The 24583-nt window shown below is 38.1% G+C and overlaps 2 protein-coding genes and 2 non-coding genes across 4 annotated transcripts in view; 1 reads left to right on the top strand and 3 right to left on the bottom strand.

Moving 5' to 3' along the window:
- The window catches only part of LOC113391671 (nitrilase and fragile histidine triad fusion protein NitFhit), a 188871-nt gene that overhangs the window by 96935 nt on the left and 67353 nt on the right, over window positions 1-24583 (top strand). The gene's annotated exons all lie outside the window — the stretch shown is intronic.
- Sik3 (Salt-inducible kinase 3) overlaps window positions 2002-24583 on the bottom strand; it is a 50907-nt gene continuing 28325 nt past the window's right edge. Inside the window, exons 3-23 of the mRNA XM_064219951.1 lie at window positions 23432-23495; window positions 22631-22785; window positions 21608-21739; window positions 19553-19676; window positions 18785-18907; window positions 18346-18467; window positions 17446-17542; window positions 16209-16258; window positions 15693-15797; window positions 15159-15282; window positions 14389-14438; window positions 12857-13016; window positions 12303-12382; window positions 11339-11430; window positions 10336-10423; window positions 10144-10225; window positions 7189-8250; window positions 6352-6458; window positions 5715-5820; window positions 5351-5412; window positions 2002-5038 (exon numbers count right to left, since the gene is read on the bottom strand). Of these exons, the coding sequence (XP_064076021.1) occupies window positions 3449-5038; window positions 5351-5412; window positions 5715-5820; window positions 6352-6458; window positions 7189-8250; window positions 10144-10225; window positions 10336-10423; window positions 11339-11430; window positions 12303-12382; window positions 12857-13016; window positions 14389-14438; window positions 15159-15282; window positions 15693-15797; window positions 16209-16258; window positions 17446-17542; window positions 18346-18467; window positions 18785-18907; window positions 19553-19676; window positions 21608-21739; window positions 22631-22785; window positions 23432-23495 (4575 nt within the window). The 3' untranslated portion in view covers window positions 2002-3448. The remainder of the gene's footprint in view (window positions 5039-5350; window positions 5413-5714; window positions 5821-6351; window positions 6459-7188; window positions 8251-10143; window positions 10226-10335; window positions 10424-11338; window positions 11431-12302; window positions 12383-12856; window positions 13017-14388; window positions 14439-15158; window positions 15283-15692; window positions 15798-16208; window positions 16259-17445; window positions 17543-18345; window positions 18468-18784; window positions 18908-19552; window positions 19677-21607; window positions 21740-22630; window positions 22786-23431; window positions 23496-24583) is intronic.
- Trnae-uuc (transfer RNA glutamic acid (anticodon UUC)) lies at window positions 14101-14172 on the bottom strand. Its single transcript has one exon. It is a non-coding gene; the product is annotated as a tRNA-Glu (tRNA).
- Trnae-uuc (transfer RNA glutamic acid (anticodon UUC)) lies at window positions 14538-14609 on the bottom strand. Its single transcript has one exon. It is a non-coding gene; the product is annotated as a tRNA-Glu (tRNA).

The following is a 24583-nucleotide window of genomic DNA, read 5'->3' as shown; positions in this document are numbered from 1 at the left end:
CATTATCAATTATTAAATAACAAATAAAATAAATTACCGATTTCTGAAATAAATCTTAGTAATAAGGCAGGCTTTCATGTTGCACATATTTTTGTCGTTTTTCTATGGTTTATTAATCTATGTTATATAGTTTTGAATAGAGGGAAAAATTTAAATAAAAAATTGGTGTTATCCTTTAATTTTCACTTTTGTAAGATTATATATATGTAAATTGATATTAAGGGTTAACTTTGCCCATGCAAAGATACACTGCAATAAGCATATTGGTATTCGAATTAGTTGTATTAGCTGGCATATACCAACCAAGCTAAAGTACTTTTTCTAAGTAGAAACAATATAAATCGTCCTTTAATAATATATTATTTTCTTAATAAACAAAAATATACTTTGAAGTTAACTAGATTGAAAAAACACGTTCGTCTGGTAAATATATAAATCTCATTATTGTGTAGATTATAAAACACCTTGGAAATGAAACGATCGCCTCCACGTTGCCTCATTGTCGACTTTTCTCATGTCTGAATACCTCTCATTCAGTGTTTATATTTTGATAATAACCAAAATATAACTTAAGATGTTTCGTGTACCTGTAATAGTTTCGGAAAGCGCTCTGTTAGACAATTGGCTCTTACAAATTAGATTATCTATAGCCTATTCCAATTGAAATAGTAATAAATATAAACAAACTTAAGATTTACGTATTTCATGCGCTTTGCTAATAACTAAAAGATCTAAGGCTGTTTTGTTACCAACGTAACAATGACGACCTTATGTACACAGATTAAAAATAAGTTTAGGAGTTATTTTATAGTTTAAGACTTACTGGTAAATTTATATATATTTTTTAGTATTGGTATTTATAATAGGAATGTTCATTTATTTAGTCCAGATTATACACTATAAGTCCAACTTTTGACAATTATAAAAGTATAGTTTATTAATACAATTCAAACTAAATATATAACCTATTCCAATCGAAGTAGGAATAAAGATAAACAAACCATAGACGCACGTATTTCATGCGATTTGCTAATAACTCAGCTATATTGTGCACTACTAAGAGTTTGTGATTAATATATCTCTATTTATAATACATCTCTATTACACTTAACTGCTTATATCCACTTTAATTTTACTTCAAAAGTTCCGATAACAGTTTCGTCGACGTTCAAAGCGCTATTGTTTCGCAAATCCATAGTGAATATCATAGACTAATCAAGCTCTCGACCAATGATATCGCGTCAATTTGCTGTCAGATGTGGTTTATTTGGCTTTTCTCCTCTTATGCTTGGAATAGAGTGTAGCTTATAATTGTGGTTGTCAACGGCGCACCAACGACCACAGCCCTTGTCTTCCCTACTCAGCACGGTCACTATGGTAATTGTAATTTGTCAATGTGACCAATATCGATGTGATCGCATGTAGTCCAAAAAAATACAAATACAGTCCATATAAAAAATGGCTAAGAAATACGCATGAATCGAGACGGGTCATTTTTGTATATGACGTAAGGTGGACTTGAAAATGTCGACCTCGATTTTCTATGTACGTTCGCCATCATCTTGAAAAAATGGTTAAATTTTTTTTTTTTTTGTAATAACTCGGCTGCGTCTCATAATACAAAGATCATTATGATTATATACTTTTTTTTTGCTTCATTTGCGTTTTACAATTTAGTTACTACACAATTTTAGCTTACCGTTGACGGTTATCGAGATATTGAGCGCGATCTTGGAAAAGAAACATCGTAACTGGTTTATTGCTGTTTTACCTTTCTCGTGGTGTTCATTGAAAAATTGTTTGTTACAAAACTTATAGAGCATTTTGATACCTACATTTGAAGTGATAACTTCTTATGGGAGGATAAACCGCATCGTTACGTAACGCGTTACGTTGTGATACGGAAATATGCAGCATGTTTAAAGTATATCGTTAAGCTTAAGAAATTTCTTATGACTATTTCGAAAACCGTAGGATTTTTGTTTAATAAAACAACCAACATAACATTATGGAATCGGAATTGTTTATTAAAATATTATTTACAAGAAATTTTTAAACTTTGATAACGCGACACTAACTACTCATGGCATTCGTATCAACTAGCGACACGGACAGACGACGGAAAATCTCAGTCGTGTATAAAAATAACATTACGAAAAAAATATATATTGAAATCGAGAGGGAGACCGACCGTCGCCTTCCATATCGAAACATTACAACATTTTGTAATTACTTGATTTTAATTTAAAAAATGAATCGTTTATCAAATAACTATAAAATATTGTACAACTTCACTTAACTATATGTACAAACTTAAACTAAATTAAAATCTATTATGGAATAGTACAATAAATCTTGGAATAAATAAAATCAATTGTTTTTTATCAACATAATATACAAATACATCTGAAATGTCAGAGAAAATTATATACATTACATAGAGTCAATCTGTTTTGAACCGTATCCGGACCGATTTAGGTTCAAAATACAAGATCGATACAAGTTTTAGACAAACTTGAAAGTTAAAATGAATTTAACACAGCAAACGAGATGGAACGAGGCGTTTTTAAGCGCAAAGGTATGGCCGCAGCTGTATAGTAACTACATTCCAATGGCATGACTAGTAAAGATAAACAACCTTAGATTTAAATATACCATGCGATTTGCTAATAGCTCAGCTATATTGTACACAACAAACAGTTCTTGATAATACATCCTTATTAAACCAACACTATTCTGATACAGACCTTCACCGGCGTTCAATATGTTCGTTAAGACCTCGTCCAATAACATCGCGTCAATTCAAGGTCAAAGGTCAATTTTTATTTAATACTCCTGCCATTGGAATCAGCAGTAGGTGTCGATCCTTAAACATTAAGTATAGAAGAGGAATGGAACTTTGAAATTCAATTAAATGCTCAAAAAATAAAGTTCATGTTTAATTACGAGACATTGCACGCAATCGCGTTATGATATGAGTTAAATATCGTTACAGTTTGTGTAATTTCGCCTTACAGTCCAAATTCTAAACTGGACCCCATTTATGGTACTATTTTTATCACATTTTTAACGTCATACGACAAAGTTACATCATAAACGGTGCTATCGTTTTCATTTGTTATTAACCAACTTCAAAAAAGGAGGTTAATGTGGACGCGTTTTTTCTAATTGATTATTTTATGGTCTGACTTGCAAGGAACAATTTTTCCTTTTAAGCTTATTACTGATACGTAATCCAAACAAGAAAGAAAAATGGCAAATTCTATGAAATCGTGCATTTTTTAATTCACGTATAGTGATATATTTTTTGTATCATTTGTCGTAAAATCGCCACGAAAACAGCGTCTGTCTTAGCACCGAACCGAGGCTTAGCGACCACGAAAATATCACTACGATTCTTGTCAAAAAATTACCTTTTCCGATGCGGAAAAATTTACCGAAAATCAATCTATACTGTTAGACTAGTGATCAATTGCTGGCAAAGTTTCCCGTATTCCCGCTGATCGCCGGATATCCGCCTCATTTTCAAGCCCTTCTTTTCCTTCGCTTTATTTTCGCAAACGACCAGTTCTATCTGAATACCGCCAGAATATTCCAAGTTCAGGAAACCCGTTAGTGCTTCAGAGTCATCCGTTTTGTCTTTCTGATCGCCTTTTTCGATGAAAATATTTTGGGGGGGCACCCTCGTGTTTATCGTTTCTTTCAGCAACTCTACTATCCTTTGTGAATCTAATTGCGAACATACCGTCGATAGCGCGACTTCGTAGTACTCCTGAACGCAGGAAACTTTCTGCGGGCTCAACAGAATCGGTATTCTTTGGTCGTCGGGCCTACAAATTTCTGATAAACGCAAATCCATCGTCGAACGCTGCAGCTTCTCAATTTCACTAGCATGCGGACTTTCTTCTTCAAATTTATCTAACGTTTTATCTCTAGGCATGTAAACATCCTCGTAATATTCTTTAACTTCTCCGAGAACACCTTGAGCGGAGAACGAAGACCTCGGAGTCTCCCCCTTTTCTGAAAAGCTGCTTCGACCAAAGTCGCTCTTTTCGGAGAACGACGACCGTCCGAAATCGCCTCGTTCTGAGAAACTACCCCTGTCGGAAAACGAAAACGATTCTCTGTGCTCTGAGAAGCTACCCCTATTTTCGCTAAAACCTGAACTAATTGAAACTATATTCGAATAAATGGACTGAACGTTTTGTTCGCAATTCGGAGAAGCGTCCGCCGAATCGTTGCTCAAGGAATCGTCGCTGAAACCCAAGCTCTTATCACTGCCCCGCCTCGCGAGCTCCTCCGTTAAGTATTTATTCGTTTCGTCCACACTCTCTTTGGGCGACGGCATTTCCGTATCCTTATCTAAATTTTCTATGTCTTTGGGCAGTTCGATAGATTCCGTCTCCTGGCTAACTTTTCTACCTATACCTTTGGTTATCGACGGTCGATCGTCCAAGTCCGATGGCTCTGATATGACGAACTGCGGTAATGGATATTTGGAATTTTCTAGACTGTCCACGCTGTCCTCTGACGACGACGCTACGAGTGTGATTTCTGATCCTAAACAATCTGTTAAACTTATCTGCGGATGAGTTGAAGCGTAGGTCTGGAGTTGGAAGGTCCTTTCGGGAAATTTAGCGTCACCATTTTGACTACCATTGCCTATCTCCTCCTGGATCATGTCTAGGGGTGATCCGGGGTTGGAGATCGGAGAATTGTTAAGAGATCTGTGAGCCACTACGTGTATTTGAGGATGGACCATCGGATGGAGCTGAGGGAAGGTCGTATCCATTTCTACATTACTTCTTAAATCTAAGGGTGTTGCGTTGGGTTGCGGCGTTCCTCTGGTTATGGAACCGGTGTGTAAATAACTTAAGCCTTCTGTGATTTGGTGGAGGGGGGAGCCGGGGCTGGCGGGGGAGGTGTGTCCGGACAGCAGCCCGTAGCTCCCGTACGAATGGATGGATTTGAATACTTCTTGCGAGAGTTGTGGCGAGTATAAGGTGTTCAAATTTATGCCTAATTTTAGAGACAGGTCCTGAAAAGAAAGAAATTATCATTCAGGAAAAGTAATTGAGTTGCTTAAAATACGAAAAAGTAATGTTTATTAAAAAACTTTTTATTATTTTGAAACGTACAGTTTGCAAAAAAATATTTAGCAAATGAATTTTTTTCTATATCATTTTTTTTCCTGATTAAGTTCTTATTATGAAGTTTTTATATATTTGCTAATAAATATTATTTTACAAAAATTTGGTGTTTTGCTCACCGTAACTAGTCTATTGATAATAACAGCTATGACTTGTCTTTTCTTAAATGAATTACATAGCATGTTTATTTGTATATTTACCTGCGCGGGGTCGGCGCTCAGATCCAGCGTGGGAGCGGAGGCACCGGCATGAATGGGAGACCCTTGAATTTGAGAATAAAAAAATAATAAATAAGTAATTGTTGTCCGCAGCTTCGATCGCATTTTAAGAGTTGGTCGTCCGATGCTACGTATAAAAAGTAGCCTATCTCCTTCCTTGGGGTTCAAGCTTGGTTCATACCGGGTTACATTACATTTGGTTCTGTAATTAGGCCGTAAAAGCGTGAGAACATTACTTACGACCTACTGTGACAAACATACGGACTAGTCCGCCCACAACAAATACATTCATGTGTTAACTATGAATAATACAGTATATAATACATATGCGAATTCCAATATATACCTGGTACAGAAGTGGCGGGCGTGTGCAGACGCTCCGCGGGGGGAGACGCGCCCCCCACTCCACCCACACCCGCGCCGGCCCCACCCGAACGACGCTCCAGACCGCGCTGAGAATACACAATACAACATATAGATATTTCACAGTGACATTTAAGTTTAGCGATGTCCACAGTAACTGATTTACATATTCATATTTTTTTAGAGACATTTAATAACATGTACTTCTATTTAATAGTATTATATTTCAAATAGGAAGGTGGACTGGCTACTTGCCACCAGGGGGCCCATATTCCAATATGGGCCCCCTGGTGGCAAGTGGCACCACCGTCCATAGACAGTATTAACCTTCCCTTACATCGATAAAGCGCTCCCTTCGTAACTAAGATGTTATGTCCCTTCTGCCTGGTATTAGACTATCTCGCTCATCCTTCAAATACAACAATACTAAGAACTGCTGCTTGGCGGAAGATTGTCTGATGAGTGGGTGGAACCTACTCAGGGAGACTCTGCACGAACGACGAGCCGTACGAACGAGTAAACTGCTGTTATTGTTTCGGTTGGTTGGAACACTTCTGCAATGAACGATTTGATCGCCATCACGCAACGGCCCAACGAGCCCCCCCCACGAGGCGGCGTACCTGCAGCTGCTGGTACTCCAGGCGGGCGGAGGCCAAGTCGTGCGCGCCGCGCGGCGGCGACACCTCCGCGCGCCGCACGGGCGAGTAGCGCTCCGCGTGCTCGCGCGCTGGGGGCGGGAGGTCAACAATCAATTTCGAATTCGAATTTCGAATTCGAATCTTTTCATCTTTGTAAACAGCATATCACGTGGATCTGAGATCGAACTTTAACTAACAATTGCGAGTTCCGGGAACCCGGTTAAATATCGCTGAGTTGTCATAAACTCGATGAGGATACCTGTAAGTGCAACCCTTACAAAATAACTATAGGCTATTACTAAAATGAATGTGTTTTTACTAAATAATCTTTAGAATTATTGATTTGATTCTAATTTCTCATACAGTCTACTAAACACTACATTCCACGAAACGCGCTCCCAAAGGGAGCCATTGAGCGCTCATTGGTTAATGCGTGTGACCTTCAGTAGACGAGCTTCGCATCGACCAATGAGGTGCAAGTATTTTGTTCCTTAAGATTTCGACTCGTAATGGACTATAAGTTTAACTTATTAACTTACCTTGACTATTGCTTTGATGAGATTTGTTAATTTAAGTTATTTGGTTCTGAGAGAACCAATCAACTTAAATTAACTTATTATATCGTCAATAAAACACAACTATCTACAAAAAAACGAATAAAAGCTCAACAAAAACAACATCAATACAACACAGTAAAACGTGCAAACACACAACACGCACACACTAAATCATAATAATAAAAAAGTCCCTCGTAATATCACCTTCGAACATATTCAAAACCGTCATCCTTAATCCCTTAATAATGTTTAACAAAATTACCCATTTCCTGTACAGTTGCCAACATTTGCAGTTTGACACGTTGAGGGCCAGAGTACTTCCGGTGGCGACTGTACTGATTCTGATTGAACCCACTGCCACTGACCGGAGTGCCAGCGGTTATAGACCCGCTGGGTATATTCGTTGGGGTCGGACCGAAGGTTTGGTTATAGCCGAAGTTACCAAAACCGGTGCCAAAGTTCTTACTGTCCATTGGCATGCCAGAAACTATTGAACCCTGGGTTTGAACTGGTGTACCAGTAACTATAGAGCCCTGGCTTTGAACTGGTGTACCGGAAACTATAGAGCCCTGACTTTGAACTGGTGTACCGGAAACTATAGAGCCCTGACTTTGAACTGGTGTACCGGAAACTATTGAACCTGGACTTTGCAACGTGTTACCAGGACTAAAATTTTGACTTTGGATTGGGGTACCAGTTAAAATTGACCCCTGGTTTTGCATAGCTTTATTGAAGTTCTGGTTTTGAAGAGACCCTTGGTTTTGGATTGGTGTGCCATTCATGATCGACCCCTGATTTTGTATCGGAGTACCAGTCATGATAGAGCCTTGGTTTGGCAACGAAGGAGTTATAATTTGTTGGTTCTGGACAGAACCGGTTTCCATGGAATTCTGGTTAGATAGGGGAGTACCAGACATAATTGAGCCATGGTTGGGAGTGTTGAAAGATTGACTTTGCATGGGGGTACCAGTAACGATTGATCCCTGATTGGACATGGGAGTACCACTTATTATCGACCCAGTTTGTGAAACAACAGCCCCGTGAGTTGGTGAAAATTGAGACATAGATGGGGTATACGGCGAGACAGCCTGATTGGCACCCATTATACTTCCCTGTGGAATAGTTTCTAAGACTGGTTTCATAGAATTCTTAGCGTAATTAGGTGTTCCTGCTGTTATTGAACCTTGGGGATTTTGGGTGTTTGCCGGTGGGGGGCTCTGGTAACCGGTCTGGTTTTGGTAACTATAGCCCCCTTGTATCGATGGGGGGAGGTAGTTTCGTTTCATTCGCTTCTCGACTTCCATTACGAGCTCTGGACTAATTACTAGAGGTTGGAGAAAAATAAAATTAGCAAAAAAAAAAAACAACATGCACTAGCGTTAAAATATGAAGACTCATTTTTAATAATACTAAAAAATTACGAGACTGTCGTTGGTGAACACTATGATGTATACGTCGGCGCGCCAAATGCGGTGCGATCTAAGTGATTTATCCCGAATTAAATTGTAAGGTTTCGATTATTGGACGAGGGTGAGTCCAGCTTGTTCTGGTGAAACGTTTGACGACATTCCCGCGCCTTCGTAAGGACTGAAATAGATCCTTTATTAAGTGACAAATATGATAACGGCTGAGTGCCTTCATATATATATATATGTATATAATAATTTATATATTTCAGAAAGCTAAGTAAACGAGCAAATAAACCAACCAATTTGACCCCTAATGCCAATTTTATATGTCCCCTGTTCAGATCAATCTAGAAAAAAAATCATATCGCCTATAGTTTTTAATTTATATTCAAACAAACATACCACGCCGAGTAAATCTTGATACTATTAACGATTATTACAAAATAGGCTGATTCGGTACTAAAGCGTCAATCGTATCGATCACTCGGAAATTCGATAAGTAAATCATCCCCCTAACAAACTATAATAAGTCTTCATACTTTAAATAAATTAAAAAAAAATAGCAAATAATATTTATAAACAGGCTTTAACAGATACTTTTGCTGCAGGTTATTTAATGTGAAAATTATTATTTGGGTAATAATTCATCTCGTGCTCGGCGTTGAAGGAGAACATCGTGAGGAAACCTGCACGTGTTGAATTTCAATGAAATTCTGACACACGTTTATCAATCGACCCGCATGAAGCTGCGTGGTAGAATAGCTATATCATTAACATTTCTCACAGCTGGGCTAAGGCCTCCTCTCCCTTTGAGGTGAAGGGTTGGAGCATATTCCACCACGCTGCTCCAATGCGGGTTGGTGGAATACACATGTAGGTTTCCTAGCGATGTTTTCCTTCACCGCCGAGCACGAGATGAATTATAAACACAAATTAAGCACATGAAAATTCAGTGGTGCCTGCCTGGGTTTGAACCCGAAATCATCGGTTAAGATGCACGCGTTCTAACCACTGGGCCATCTCGGCTCAATAGCTATAAAACTTACTTTAATGGAAGAGGCCTTAGACAGGCATTAGGAGACCACAAACAAGTTATCAATCAAAGTTTTGAATTACAGTTTTAGTTTGTCTACTTCGTGTTATGTGTCAGTTGTGATTCTTGTTTTGTTGTAAATTTATCTTAGTGAGATTCTGGATTACTAGACTAGTCAAGATACTCAATAAAAAAATCAAACTCAAACAGCAAAAATATCTCTAAAGTACATTGGTTTCGAAAACTCTCTACAATAAAATATTACAATTAAAATTATTTAATTTTATATTTAAAATTCAAAGTTTTCGTAACCAGTTTGAAAAATTTTAATAAAAAAATATTTATTGCAAAACGAAACGTTTAAACTATTAAAATATATATCCAAACATTTAGTACAGACATAGAACGGATGATTATAACAAATAACAATTAAATCTTCCGTCTTCGAGGCATTAGATCTTGATCTCGAATCTATGACATTCATCATGGATTCGTGCAAAAAAAATAAAGAATTGTGCTCAGACTGTCGGAGATGTTTTTATCGAAGTTCGAAAGTAAAATTAAAGTGGACCAAAGTTAAGCTCGACAGTTTTATATTATAAATAGAGACACGTCAATCAAGAACTGCGCACAAGATGGCGGCTGGCAATGTTGTAATTTTAGTATATAACTATTGTTATTGTATCTCCGCAGACTACACATGCAGGTTCATATTAAACTCTGTACGGCGATCGCAGGAAGCGATCGCTCGCGTGGCAGCGGCGGCCGCACTGACCGGGCGGGCGCTCGGACACGGCGAGCAGGCCGCTGCGGCGCACGCGCACGCTGGCCGCCGACGCCGCGCCGCCCGCCGCCGCCTGCAACGCCGTCGCGCCCGCGTTACTACTCCGACCCGCTCGGTGCCGCTCGGTGCCGCTCGGGCAGAGCCGGCGCTTTACGAGAACGCCCGTCGGGCCGGACGACTCACCATGGGGGGGGCCGCGCACGCGGAGCTGGCGGCGTCCTCGGGGGTGGCCATGGTGTGCCGCTTGCTGCTGCCGCGGTTCAGCATGTACCTGGACCCACACACGATCTTATTAATATTACTTTGTTTTAAATAATCGCAGGTCTTTACCATGTTTGATCGTACCCCTGGTATATATTTTCTGTGGTTCTTGTATAGTTTATTTTTTTTATTTTGCGTAGGTGGGAGGACTGGCGAATGAGCCACCTGATGGTAAGTGGTCAATAGACAATGGTACTTCCAGAAATATCAATAGTTTCTCATATAACCAATGGGTCACCTAAGACGTTATATCTCTTGTTCCCGTTACACTGGCTCACTAACCCTTCAAACCGGTAGAATATCTATATGATTCAGCAGTACCTACTCAGTCGAGCTTTAATTTTTTTTCAGGCATCACAATCTAGTCTTAAATATTACTTATCACTTTAATGAAGTTGAAATTGAACTGTAATGAATATGTTGATATCACATTAATTGCATTTACGCTTAAATAGTCAGCCAATTACATAAAAACATAACATAATCAGCCTGTAAATTTCCCACTGTTGGGCTAAGGCCTCCTCTCCCGTTGAGGAGAAGGTATGGAGCATATTCCACCACGCTGCTCCAATGCGGGTTGGTGGAATACACATGTGGCAGAATTTCGTTGAAATTAGACACATGCAGGTTTCCTCACGATGTTTTCCTTCACCGCCGAGGACGAGATGAATTATAAACAAATTAAGCACATGAAAATTCAGTGGTGCTTGCCTGGGTTTGAACCCGAAATCATCGGTTAAGATGCACGCGTTCTAACCACTGGGCCATCTCGGTCAGCCAATTATTATTATTAAATATTCAAATCCAAGATAAAATAAAAAAAGTCAAATGTTTAACTCCAAATAAGGACATTAACAGTTGCCTTAAAATAAGTCGCCGATCCTGCACCTGAGTTTCTAAAACATTTTTTTAAGATTATATGTACCTGCATAAATTATTGTTATACGTAGAATCACTGGCTTGTTCTTCCGTCTGTTCAGCATCCGATGGCCTCGTGGGTGTCCCGCTGTCTGAAACCTGAGATAAATATTGAATATATAACAATACCGAATTTTTTATTATACATTTTTGAAGTCATATATATAATTTCGTTAAATAACGCGTTACGGTGTCAGTCTGTCTGGTTTCCTTTTCTCTTATACGTTCTTAGGAATCTAAGAACAAAATATATTTTATAATCAATAAAATATTTTATTATTGTTTTATTTACTCTTCATTTAATTTAATAGATAATTACACTTGCTCATTACTTACTATAATTTATTATCTATGGTGGCAGCACATTTTACTCTGTATTAATTATATAATTTAATCTGTAGAAAAAGGCTCTCTGGTTTTTTGTACATTTTAAAGTTAGAAGTTAAGATTTTTGAAAAGGAATAACAATTGTTTAAAATAGAAATTGAAGCAATAGCTTTTAATGTTGTTTCTCTTTACAGGTTAGTAAATAATATAATGTTAATTTGTACTAGGTATATAAGTAGTCGTAAATTGTATTTGCAAATATAATATTCATTGTATCAAACTTTCAAAAATAAATTTCTCTTTACAGAGCAACAACTACAGTTTTTGTTTCAATAAACAACATATTACAAACAACATATTACATTAATAAATAATACCTCCTTATATACTCATATACATAAAATTTAAGTAATAACCAAAGCTTATCTCGAGTTTAACGATTTCAATATTAAACAGTTCAACTTAGATTAGCTTAAGTTACCACTTCTGTCGGGCGTCCCGAGACGCGCACGTATTTTTTTTTACTAAAGCAAGGGACGAGTATTTTGAACGATTTAATCATTACATTAATATATATATAGAGAATAATCTTATTATCTAGTATTTACTTGCACACGTGCGTGCGTGTGTGCGTGTGTACGTACGTGGTGCTTGGGCGCGGCGCACGCGTCGCTGGCGCGCACGTGCGCGCCGCCGTCCGACGCGCGCCGCCCGAACGACGACGCTGGGGACACGTTAGGTACAGGACGCGGACACGGGCGGCACACGCGGGGGACACGCGCGTATAACCACAGGTCCGGAGTAATAGTCTTTGGTGTTACATCGCAAAAATATGTTAAATAAATATAGTTTTAAGACTTCGGAGACCGACCTACTGGGAATTTTAAAACATTAAAAAGTATACAACATGTTAATATCTAGTGCAGTATTTTCAAATTTATTAATAACCCTGTACATCATAGGAGAAGTGCAAGTCTTCTCTTGAAGATATCCCCACTTTGCCCATCAGTGGGCACCTTTATGTAATAATTTAAAAAAAATCTAGCGGCGAATAACAAAAGAATGGATAGATATAAAAATATCAAAAAATAATTTAAAAATAAAAAAAAAAACCGTCCTTAATATAGTTCACTCTGCAGCCAGTGTGACTCGATTTCAGATATTTAAAAGTAACGACGGTAGAAACTCCAGTACCCACCTTGCGTCTGCATGGCGACGGGCGGCTTGAGCAGGTGGTGGTCCTTGACGCTGCAGTAGCGCGGCGGGTGGTGCTGCACGGCGGGCAGCTTGGCCGCCAGGTTGGTGTTGGGCAGCAGCGACACCTCGGCCTGCGCCAGCGCCGCGGGCGCCGCCCCGCACTGCGGACACGCCACTCGTCAGCACTCGGACGTCGAATCGTTTTCTTTCGCCGTGAAAATTTCGAGTGATTTTCGAATATTTGATGTAGTTTTATTTAGTTGTGCATATTGAAAAGTAAATTAATAACATAACAATCTGTGTCTCCAGTTTAAAAGTACGACGTTCAGAAAATCAAGTAATCAAGGATGTTATTTATTTATTGGAAAAGTTACACGATCAACTTATGACTAAGCACTTAAAATTAATATCTGACTTGGGTAACATACAAAGCGATACGTATTTAAAGGTGTAAACATTTTATGGATATATAATTTCGGATCTGGATATGTGAATAATTTACACATTTCAGATAATGTCAGGGATACGAAAACACTTCGGATCGTCCGATTGTTATTTAGGTATAATCTCAGAAAACAAAAACCAAATAGGTACTTTGATATGCTTTTTATAGCACTATGGAAAAACAAAATTACAAGACTTTTTTTTAATCGCGGAGATCCATAACATAGACAAATGCCAGTAATCCTCCGAACATTCCACGCGGTCGTGATTTGTACTGTTTTAATTTTTATTTTTGTATAAATAGAGCTTCAATGTTAATAGTTAATAAATAAATGCTGTTACATTAAAATAAAAAAAAAATTAACATCAAAGTAAGGAAACAGTTGAGTATTTCATTAAAGTTTGAATATGTTGTTGCTTGACCAGTTGCAAGTGTTACATAGTTAGCAGATATACGCCAATCACAGGAGGACAAAAGCCAAACAAACAACATTTGACAGCAAATTGACGCGATGTCATTGGTCGAGAGCTCGATTGATCTTTGATATTCACTGTGGGTTTGGGAAAAAATGTCGTTTTCGAATGTCGACGAAGCAGGTATCAAAAATCATGAATTGTTTATAGTGTACAAAGAGCTGAGCTATTAGCAAATCGCACGGAATACGTAAACCTAATATTATATATCTGTTAAAAAAATAAAAATAATGAAAATTGAAAAAAAAAAAATACAAGCCGAGTTAATTTTCGAATAAATGAAAACATAAAAAAAAAATTGTGAAAAAAAAAAATACAAAACAGTATTTCCCGTACCGGGAATCGAACCCGAGCCTCCTGGGTGAAAGCCAGGTATCCTAGCCACTAGACCATACGGGATACAACATTGTAGTTGAAAAACACGTTCCATTTTCGAAATAGATTATAATTACCTTAATAAACATTTTTTTTAAATTATATACGCAGAGATAATATAGATTAGGGAATAATTGTTAGTCAACTATAAATTAGCGTTTTAGGTTTTTGTATTTGTAGAGAATATATAATCCCATTTTTTGTACAATTATGTCTGTAAATAAATAAATGTTCACGTACACTAAAGTGTGCCGAGGCACAGTGCGGCACATTACGTCCGGATAATTCGCCTGCCTGAAAATTACATAAAAAAAAATTAAACATTTTCTTAAATAAAAATAAAATTTAACAAAATAGTAGTAATCAAATATTAAAATTAAAAAAATACTTTCCCGTACCGGGAATCGAACCCGAGCCTCCTGGGTGAAAGCCAGGTATCCTAGCCACTAGACCATACGGGAGATACGAGTAATGTTGAAATAGTTGTTCTATCTCAAAAACAGATTTTCTTTTAATGTTGCCATATTTAACATGGCGTTTTAATTCTATTTTAAATCTATTTTTTTGGATTGATATATCTACTTATAGAGATTTCGTATAATTATATATTTTTATAGTATTTTGGTTTTTAATATTAATTTTGAAATACATTTAATTTTTTATGTTTATAATTTTATAGTTTGAAGGAAGGAATAATTAAATAATTGTTATGCTATCTGTAGACGACAAGTGACCCAGCCAGGGTTGAACAGAACTCGTTCCAGCTAAAAACAAGTAACATTAAATTAAATATTTAGAAAATATGTCAATATTATATTAAGAGCCAGATGGAGAACGGGAGTCCAGTGTCCACAACATATTTTAGTAGATGTGACAAAAATCTACCATCAAACTATCGTAGAAAAAAAATGAAATGAACTTTTCTTTTACGTTGGCAAGCCCGCCTGGCTGGGTACCGCACACTTATCATGAATTCGGATCAACGTCGTCCGTAGCGCGTGCACGCATACGTGCCTGGCGGCAGTCGCCGGGCCCCACGGTGTGGCGGCGCGCGGCGGGCGCGTCGTGTGCGCGCGCGCAGGCCGGCGGCGCCGCCTCGCCCCGCCCGGCCTCGCCCGGCGAGCCCGACCCGAACTGCGGGCGATATTTAATATGGATTCGCTAAAATTCACTTTTCAATTTTGATTTTCTTATTTGGCCTGCTGAGTTTCTTGCCGGTTCTTCTCGGTAGGATCTATATTCCGAACCGGTTATAAATTATTTTCTTCATTCAATTTAACTTTAATTTCAATCTTTAATAACGTAAACATTGATCTAGTTCTCGGCCTGCAAACTAGGATAGGGTTAGCAAAAACATATTTTTTAATTAAAATTATACAAATTTTTCTTAATTGGCGGGACTCTACCGTATTCAAATCAAACCTAAAGCAATATATATGCAAACTCTACAGAGAAGCATCTTCAAAAAACTCAGTGGGTTATTTTATCAAAGTATAAAAATCAAAGAATTAAACATAGTTCCTATAATTAATATCAAAACTTACCTTCTCGAAGCTGTCTCCCTGTCCAGCAGTGAGGTACCCAGGCGCCTGCAAGCTTTCTGAACCCGAACTGATGTCCTCAGCCTCCATTTGTTCCTCTTCACCACTCTGAAATTATATAAATAATACTATTAATAAACGAATATAATTTGAATGGGAAAAATGTACTTTGGTCCTTTTAGCAGCAAACCACAAAATTACATAACTATTTATCGATTTGGGGTTCAAACTTCCTTCATACCAAATTTCATAAAATTCATTACAAAAGTTTGACCGTGTAAGATCAACAGACACACAGACAGATAGATTTACTTTCGCATTTAAAGTATTATAGTCAATAAAGAAAAAAAAATGTGAATGACATAACTAATTTTGGATGGTCGGCAAAAAAAATATTTCTAATGACAGAATAAACAAATTTTAGATGGTCGGCAGAAAAATATATTGACCAACTTATTGTCACGTAGTACATCGTGTAAATTATACTTTTATTATAGTTAGGTATGTATGTACGTTTACCTTACAACTAGTGAGATCTAAGGGCCGACCTGTCGTGGAGTCGAGTGAATCTGAAATACAATTAAAACGATATCATATACAAAGGCTAATTTATTTCACTGCTCGTTGACAGTCGAATGTACCACCACGATACCACGTTTTTATATGAAATGTGGTCCTAATGTTAAGTGGTCACCACCGCTTATGGAGATTAGCAACGTTAGAAATTTTAATCATTACTTACATAACCGATGCACGAATTATGTCTCTTGTGCTTAGTTACACTGGCTCACTCACCCTTAATACCGAAACGCGAATGCTTGGCGGTCGAATATATGATGAGTGGGTGGTTCCTACCCAGGCGGGCTGGCACAAAGCCCTACCACCAAAATAGATAAATCTCTTCGCCCGCTCAGTTAAGTAACAGCTCTTATATGGTGTAATCACTCAAGGTCATAGTTTACCAGAAATCCTCCTAACATTGCAATCGACTGAGCTACACGCGAAATTTTCGGCCATGAGGTCATAGATCACAAAGTGAATTATAAATTGAAATTATTTTATCTAAATTTGAAAATGGAAGCGATTTTAGTAGTACCAAGATTGTAAATTACAAATTAGTTAAATCTTAATAAGAGCCGAGATGGCCCAGTGGTTGGAACGCGTACATCTTAACCGATGATTTCGGGTTCAAACCCAGGCAAGCACCACTGGATTTTATGTGCTTAATTTGTGTATATAATTCATTTCGTGCTCGGCAATGGAAAACATCTTTAGGAAACCTGCATGTGTCTAATTTCAACGAAATTCTGCCACATGTGTATTCCACCAGCCCGTATTGGAGTAGCGTAATATGCTCCAAACCTTCTCCTCAAAGGGAGAGGAGGCCTAAGCCCAGGTGTGGGAAATTTACACACCGTTAATGTATTGTTGTTAATGTAATGTAATGCTAAAGGATATTACAACACTAATGACTTTTTAGTTGACTGCACACCTTGGGAAGGAAATGATCGCCTCCAGGCTGCTTCAAATAACTAAAATATAATTATCATTGTACATAATAATGGTTAAAAATATATATATATATATATCCCGCTGAGTTTCTTTCGCCGGTTCTTCTCAGGTCCGAGGCGCTAAATTCCGAACCGGTGGTAGATTTTTGACAATCAATAAGCAAGTGTAAACACAAACACTTCTATATTGAATAAAGATTTTTGACTTTGACTTTGTACGTAATAAATCTTAATGTCTTGAATACCTCTGTCCATGTCTGTAGCGCCGTCTGTCTGTTGCAACTTGTCCATAAGTAAATGATATATCGCAGATATGTGATCGAAACGTTCCTCTTGTACCGACTGAAATCATATTAACATAACCATTAATACATTTAATATATACTCTATTCCAACTATAAGAGGAGAAAAGCCAAACAAACAACATCTGACAGCAAATTGACACGATATTGGTCGAGAGCTCGATTAGTCTGATATTCACTATGGATTTGCGAAACAATGGCGTTTTGGACGTCGACGAAACTGTTATCGGAACTTTTGAAGTAAAATTAAAGTGGATATAAGCAGTTAAGTGTAATATAAATAGAGATATGTTAATCACAAACTCTTAGTAGTGCACAATATAGTCGAGTTATTAGCAAATATAGACATAATATAAATATACTATAATATAAATTCCTACTTCGATTGGAATAGGTTATATATTTAGTTTGAATTGTATTAATAAACTATACTTTTATAATTGTCAAAAGTTGGACTTTTAGTGTATAATCTGGACCAAATAAATGAACATTCCTATTATAAACACCAATACTAAAAAAAATATATAAATTTACCAGTAAGTCTTATACTATAAAATAACTCTTAAACTTATTTTTAATCCGTGTACATAAGGTCGTCATTGTTACGTTGGTAACAAAACAGCCTTAGATCTTTTAGTCTTTTATAAGCCCCAAAAAATAGTTCCAATCTACGTCTTCAGCAAACCTAAGCTAATACAATAGACATCTCAATATTTTATGTATAGTTTTGTTGACCCTACTGCTTAATCGGTACGGGACGCTACCATCTGTCGGGGGAGGGGGGAAGCTTAAGTGTCGGAACGGAGGAGAATTGTCTCGTCTCGTAAGCGCGCAGCGGCTCACCTGCTGCACGTGCTGCAGCGCGAGGCCGGGCAGCGCCAGCATGCGCGCCAGCACGGCGTCGTGCAGCGCGGCGTCGCCCGGCGGGCGCGGCCCGTGGCACGCGCACGCGCCGCCCGACGCGTCTGCGTGGCACGACCACTACTACTTAGTGACTATTTCTTTTAATTAGTTGCTAAAAAGGTTATTACTGCAACTTTTAAATGTGAGAACAGTTTTGGACGAGTGTGTTAGAATCCTTATCACCATCTCAGGTGCTATGACAAAAATTGATATTTTTGACTTTGTCTTAAATTTTTTAGTTATTAGATTATCTTTTAAACCATCACAGCCGCCAGTAAGCCGACGAGTAACGTTTAAAGTTCATGGCTGTTGTCTAAATATTTGCTGTAAAGCAGGTGTCGCTCCGAGCACCGAGACTCCATGACGCAACCGGTCGTACCGTAGCTGCCGGGCCCGGGCCCCGGCTGGTGCGCCTGCAGCCAGCGGTGGCGCGCCACCCCTCGCAGAGACAGCCGCCGCTCAGGCTCCACCACCAGCATGTGTCGGATCAGCTGCTCGCACTCTGAGGACACAAGACTCTCCAGTAAAAACAAAAAAACACAAACTGTTTGATAGTCAAATTAAAATCTACCACCGACTCATTTACCAAATTTTGTTGGCCAGGAGCTGATCGTCACACTCGCGAAGTATCCTATCATCCACTGACTGGTATATGTTTGTATACAATCCAAATTGACAATATTGGGTTAGTGGCCACACACAAATATTCATTTTTAATTGAAAATTAGACCATTTTGATCATTCGGGTTATGATATCATTTTCATTCAGAAATGGGATGAATAGGAATTTATTTCTCAAGAAATACTAGTTGTCGCCTGCTACTTCAGACGTTAGAGTTTGATTTCATCAAAATCGCTTCAGTGGTTTAGCCGTAAAAACGTAACAGACAAACAGACATACATTCCCGTTTATAATATTAGTATGGATTACATTTGATTATTTTTCATATTATACAAACATACAGGAATTAACTAAATATAATTTATACCAATAATATTACGATGAAGTACAATTTGTTTGTTTGTCTGTAGGGGTTAATCTCCGGAACTAGTCTATTCTTTTAATATTTTTTACCGTTAAAAAGCTCATCAAATCATTATGTATTTTTCTGTTTATATATATATACATGTATAACATTCAACATACCTTGTGACATAAAGTACGGTATCCTAAACTTGCCGCTGAGCACGACACTCCTCAGCTCGCTGAGAGTACTGCCGTCGAAGGGCAGAGCGCCGCAGACCAGCACGTAAAGAACAACACCGAGGGACTGGAAATCAAAAGCAATTGCTGTTAACTTACAATTAAAATAATGAATATTACTGAGCTGACTCCTTTTGCAAATATTGTACATGAAGTATAAATTAGAATTACTTGTATTTGGTTTAAACTTACTCCAATTCCCCGATTACACGGGGTTTTCCGAAGATATTTTTAACTTTGCCGTTTTATAAAATCAAGCCATTTATAAAAAAAAACATTGGTAAAGAAGGCATATTATTCGATACAAGATTATATTGATGATAAAAAAGCGTGGAGTTAACGCTTGTCGACTTCCAGGCAGGAGACATAACATACATATATAATTGTATTTAACTAACATGTCTTTATTTTTAGATGCCGAAAAAGAGTAACCACTGAGTTTCTTGCCGGTTCTTCTCGGTAGAATCTACATTCCGAACCGGTGGTAGCTTCATTTAAAATAATTTGTTAAATGACGATTCAAAAGTGCTTGTAAAAGTCTACTTGAATAAAGTATATTTTGATTTAGATTTTAATAACCCTTATGTGGGCAAAGTATACGTTCTTACAACTGAATCCCAGAAAACGTTCGAAAACATTCAATTGTAAAATTTAAAAGAATCCTTGACGAGAGTTTGTCTTCTACAGGATAACATAACACTAATTACTTAGTCGATTACACGCCTTGCAAATGAGATATATTTAGAAATATATTTATTGTTATTGTATGAAAACGATATTTGTACAAAAATACATTAAAAAAAAACCGCTGAGTTTCTTTCGGCGGTTCTTCTAAAGTCAATGAGCAGACTTACTATGACTTTGTTTGACCTAGTGCTTCACGCACCACCCACTCATCAGATATTCTACCACCAAACAGTAATACTTAGTATTGTTGTGTTGCGGTTTGGAGAGAGAATCATCATCATCATCATCATCAGCCCACATTCGTCCACTGCTGGACATAGGCCTCTTCAAATGCACGCCACAGTGGTCTTTCTTCGGCACCTCGCATCCAGCTCCTGCCAGCCGTCTTGCGCAAATCGTCACTCCACCGTGCCCGAGGACGTCCTACACTACGTTTGCCGAGACGCGGTCTCCACTCTAGAACACGTTTTCCCCGACGGTTATCGGTTCTACGACAAATACGGCCGGCCCACTGCCACTTCAGCTTACTAATCCGGTGGGCTATGTCGATGACTTTGGTTCTCTGACGGATCACCTCATTTCTGATGCGATCCCTCAGAGAGACTCCGAGCATAGCCCTTTCCATAGCACGCTGAACGACTTTAACCCTGTTGACCAGCTTTTTCGTGAGTGTCCACGTTTCGGCTCCGTATGTCATGACGGGTAGGACGCACTGGTTGAAGGCTTTCGTCTTAAGGAACTGTGGGATCGACGATGTGAAGATTCGTCGTAACTTCCCAAATGCTGCCCAACCTAGCTGAATTCTTCTATTCAAATCGTCCTCAAAGTTGTTTGTACCTAATCGCAATGTCTGCCCGAGGTAGACATATTTCTGAACAACTTCGAGGACGGTACCGTGTATCGCAATCGGTTCCGGTAGAACATGTTCATTGAACATGACCTTGGTTTTATCCAAGTTCATCCGTAGGCCGATGCGCATAGAACAATCAGCCAGCTCATTCAGCATTTGTTGTAGGTCCTGCAGCGTTTCTGTCATGATGACGATGTCGTCTGCGAATCTCAAATGAGAGATGTATTCGCCATTGATGTTGATGCCACGTCCAGTTCCGCGTCTTGAACATGTCCTCCATTGGAGAGAGAATGAGTCAGTGTCACTGCAAGCACAGGGGACTGTTCCTTAACTCCCATTGGTGTGATGTAAGGAATGGTTAATATTTCTTACTGTGTCAAAGTCAATGGTGACCACATACCATCAAGTGGCCCATTTACTCGTCTACGTACCTATTATATAAAATATTAGTAATATTTTACCCATATATCAGCCTTCGGGCCATCATAGTGCCGCCCCTCGAACAACTCCGGAGCGGCGTAGGGCGGACTCCCGCACCACGTGGACAGCGCAGCACCGGCTGTGTATTCATTACTAAAACCGAAATCTGCTAACTGAAAAATATTAACACAAAATCATATAAATATCTTTAACTGTAACCTCTGCCAAAGATGATATATTATGGATATTTGCCCAACAGTGAGACGTTAACGGGCGTAGCATTTATTGTTTTAACTTCAACTGTAGGCACGGCAACAAGTAGCACATACTTGTAAATTATTGCTAGTTTCTGCGTGTGAGGATAGCTGGGGGGGGGAATTGTTGTTATCTAATCTCAGGAACTAGATAGACCATTTATCGAAAGGCTCCAGGCTATATACCATCAGGCTACGATGAATAGAACTACGACGACTATCAATGAAAATCGTTGCAAGAAATGGGGAAAATTATTCTTTTTGAGATTCCGTTGCGTGCGCTGCGTGGACTTAGCATCGCAAAACTTATGTATGACAGAATTGTTTCCTTTTAAAATTCCTAAAGTTGGACCACGAATTTTATTACTTAATAGCAGTTACCTCATAATAATATTAAGCACCAGTACTTTTAACTAACATTCTAAAATCTTAGCGATAACAGCGTCATATAAACAACTTCTACGCGAACGAGATCGCGGACGAAAGCTATTTCAAAATATAATGGAGGAAAAATACTCGTGGTTTGTAACCAAAAGAACTGTCGTATTAATTATGGACACGTTTAGAGTGGAAGGAAAGGAATTCGAAGTTAAATTAAAGTGGATATAAGTAGTTAAGTGTAGTGTTGTATTATAAATAGAGATATATTCATCAAGAACTGTTTGTAGTGCATAAAATATGTCGCGTTTAAGTTTATTGTTTATGTCTCATATGGCTAATATATCTTACAGTACCACTTACCAACAGGTGGTCCATTTGGAAATCAATCTCTATGAAATATTAAAGGAAACAGCGAGGGTGAGAACTGACCTTAATGTTCATATCTTTGTCCAGCAACAAATTCTCCGCTTTCAAGTCTCTGTGCACGACACCATTAGCGTGACAGTAGCCGACAGCTGCCACCATCTGTGCGAACGCTCTCGCTGCCTCCGATTCCGGCATACGACCTTTCGAAACTAAGTGATCTGTCGACAAGTGGAACGTATTTTAACACAATAGAGCTCCATAACGCTCTAGGGTACAGAAGTCATAACTCGCACTTATCAATATGCTTTGTATAACAACCTTTATAGCTAAGATGTTACGACCCTTGTGCTGTAATTAATCTAGCTCATTAACTTTTATTCATTAAATATATTCATTAATTAACAACAATAAGTATGGTAGTTTGACCGTAGAATATCTGATGAGAGTCTGGTAAACCTATCCAGACCCAAACCACCAATTTTTAGATTGTTTTTGGTTTTAATTCTTTCAGGGACAGTAGACGGTACACTAGAAATAATTGCTATGTAAATTGTCTTATTAGGCGGACTGGAAAATATTAACCAATCCTCACAACAACGCGTCACAAACTTTGGGAACTGAGATGTTAACTCTCTTGAGTCTGTAGTTACACTGGCGCAATCACCATTCAAACTACAACACAACAATTAGTATTGCTTTTTGGTGGCTGTATATGTGGGTAACCTACACCATGGTTTTGCACCAAGTCACACCACCGAGTAAATTCGTTAAACAATGCTGTCTTACTCTTTCTAATATAAAATCAATGATGTCAGAAAGAGATCAATGTAATATAAGTCTGCAAGTTCTTCTAAGGGCACTTACCAAAAATTTCACCGTTAGGCGCATACTCCGTGACTAGGTATAGCGTGTGACTGCTCTCCATAACCTGAAAACCAGTTTGTTTAATTACTATTAGATGATTTTGCGAAACTATGCCATAATTTATCGTTATTTTTTTCTTTATATTTAAAAATGCCAATGCCTATTTGTTTAAAAAAAAAATCAAAATATTGTTTATTCAAGAACGCTTTTACAAACACTTTTGAATCGTCATTTAACAAACTATATTAAGTGAAGCTACCACCGGTTTGGAATGTATATTCTAACGAGAAGAACCGGCAAGATACTCAGTAGTTACTCTTTTTCAACATTTAAAAATACAGTCATGTTAGGTAAGAGGACAATTGTGACGAGAGGTTAGTAAAACTTAAATTATCTTTGGGAGGAAACCTTTTATCTATAAATAGATATGGCATTTAACATGCTCGTCTAAACACTTGTGCGCAAATGGTCCACCTAGGTAAGTAGACTCCACCTTTCCAATTCAGTTATCTTTCAATCACGATCGCAATAAAATCGATCACAATCGCGTTTCATAGAAATAGAGCCTTAAATAAACAAAGGCATAGGTTCAAAGATACAAGGAATTATAGTAATACATTTCGTAAACCTAAATTGAATAGTATTTTTTGTTGCTACCGGTACAGAGTATTTTTTTTTTTTTTTCTCGAACAAGTCTACCACCATGGAGGGTCGTTGCCTGCGAGCGCTCGGCTGAACACGAGACTATAAAAATGCTAACCATCAATCACTTTAATTTATGCGATTTTTTTAACGTTTATAAGTTCCATGATTTCAGTAGAACATATATTTTGAACGGGATGTAGATTCATAATTGTTTTATGTTATATACGTAGGACTGGCAAAAAGACTATCGGATGGTCACCACTGAAGATATTTAATATTTAATTTATTTAATATTGGACAACATCACATACATTACTCTGATACCAACGTAAGTAGCTAAAGCACTTGTATTATGGAAAATCAGAAGTAATGACGGTACCACAAACACCCAGACCCAAGACAACAGAAAACTAATGAAATTTTTCAACATCGACTCGGCCGGGAATCGAACCCAGGACCTCGGAGTGGCGTACCCATGAAAACCGGTGTACACACTACTCGACCACG

The sequence above is a fragment of the Vanessa tameamea genome, chromosome 30 (assembly GCF_037043105.1).
Source record: "Vanessa tameamea isolate UH-Manoa-2023 chromosome 30, ilVanTame1 primary haplotype, whole genome shotgun sequence".
Lineage (NCBI taxonomy): Eukaryota > Metazoa > Arthropoda > Insecta > Lepidoptera > Nymphalidae > Vanessa > Vanessa tameamea.
This window is presented reverse-complemented; position numbering and strand designations above follow the sequence as displayed.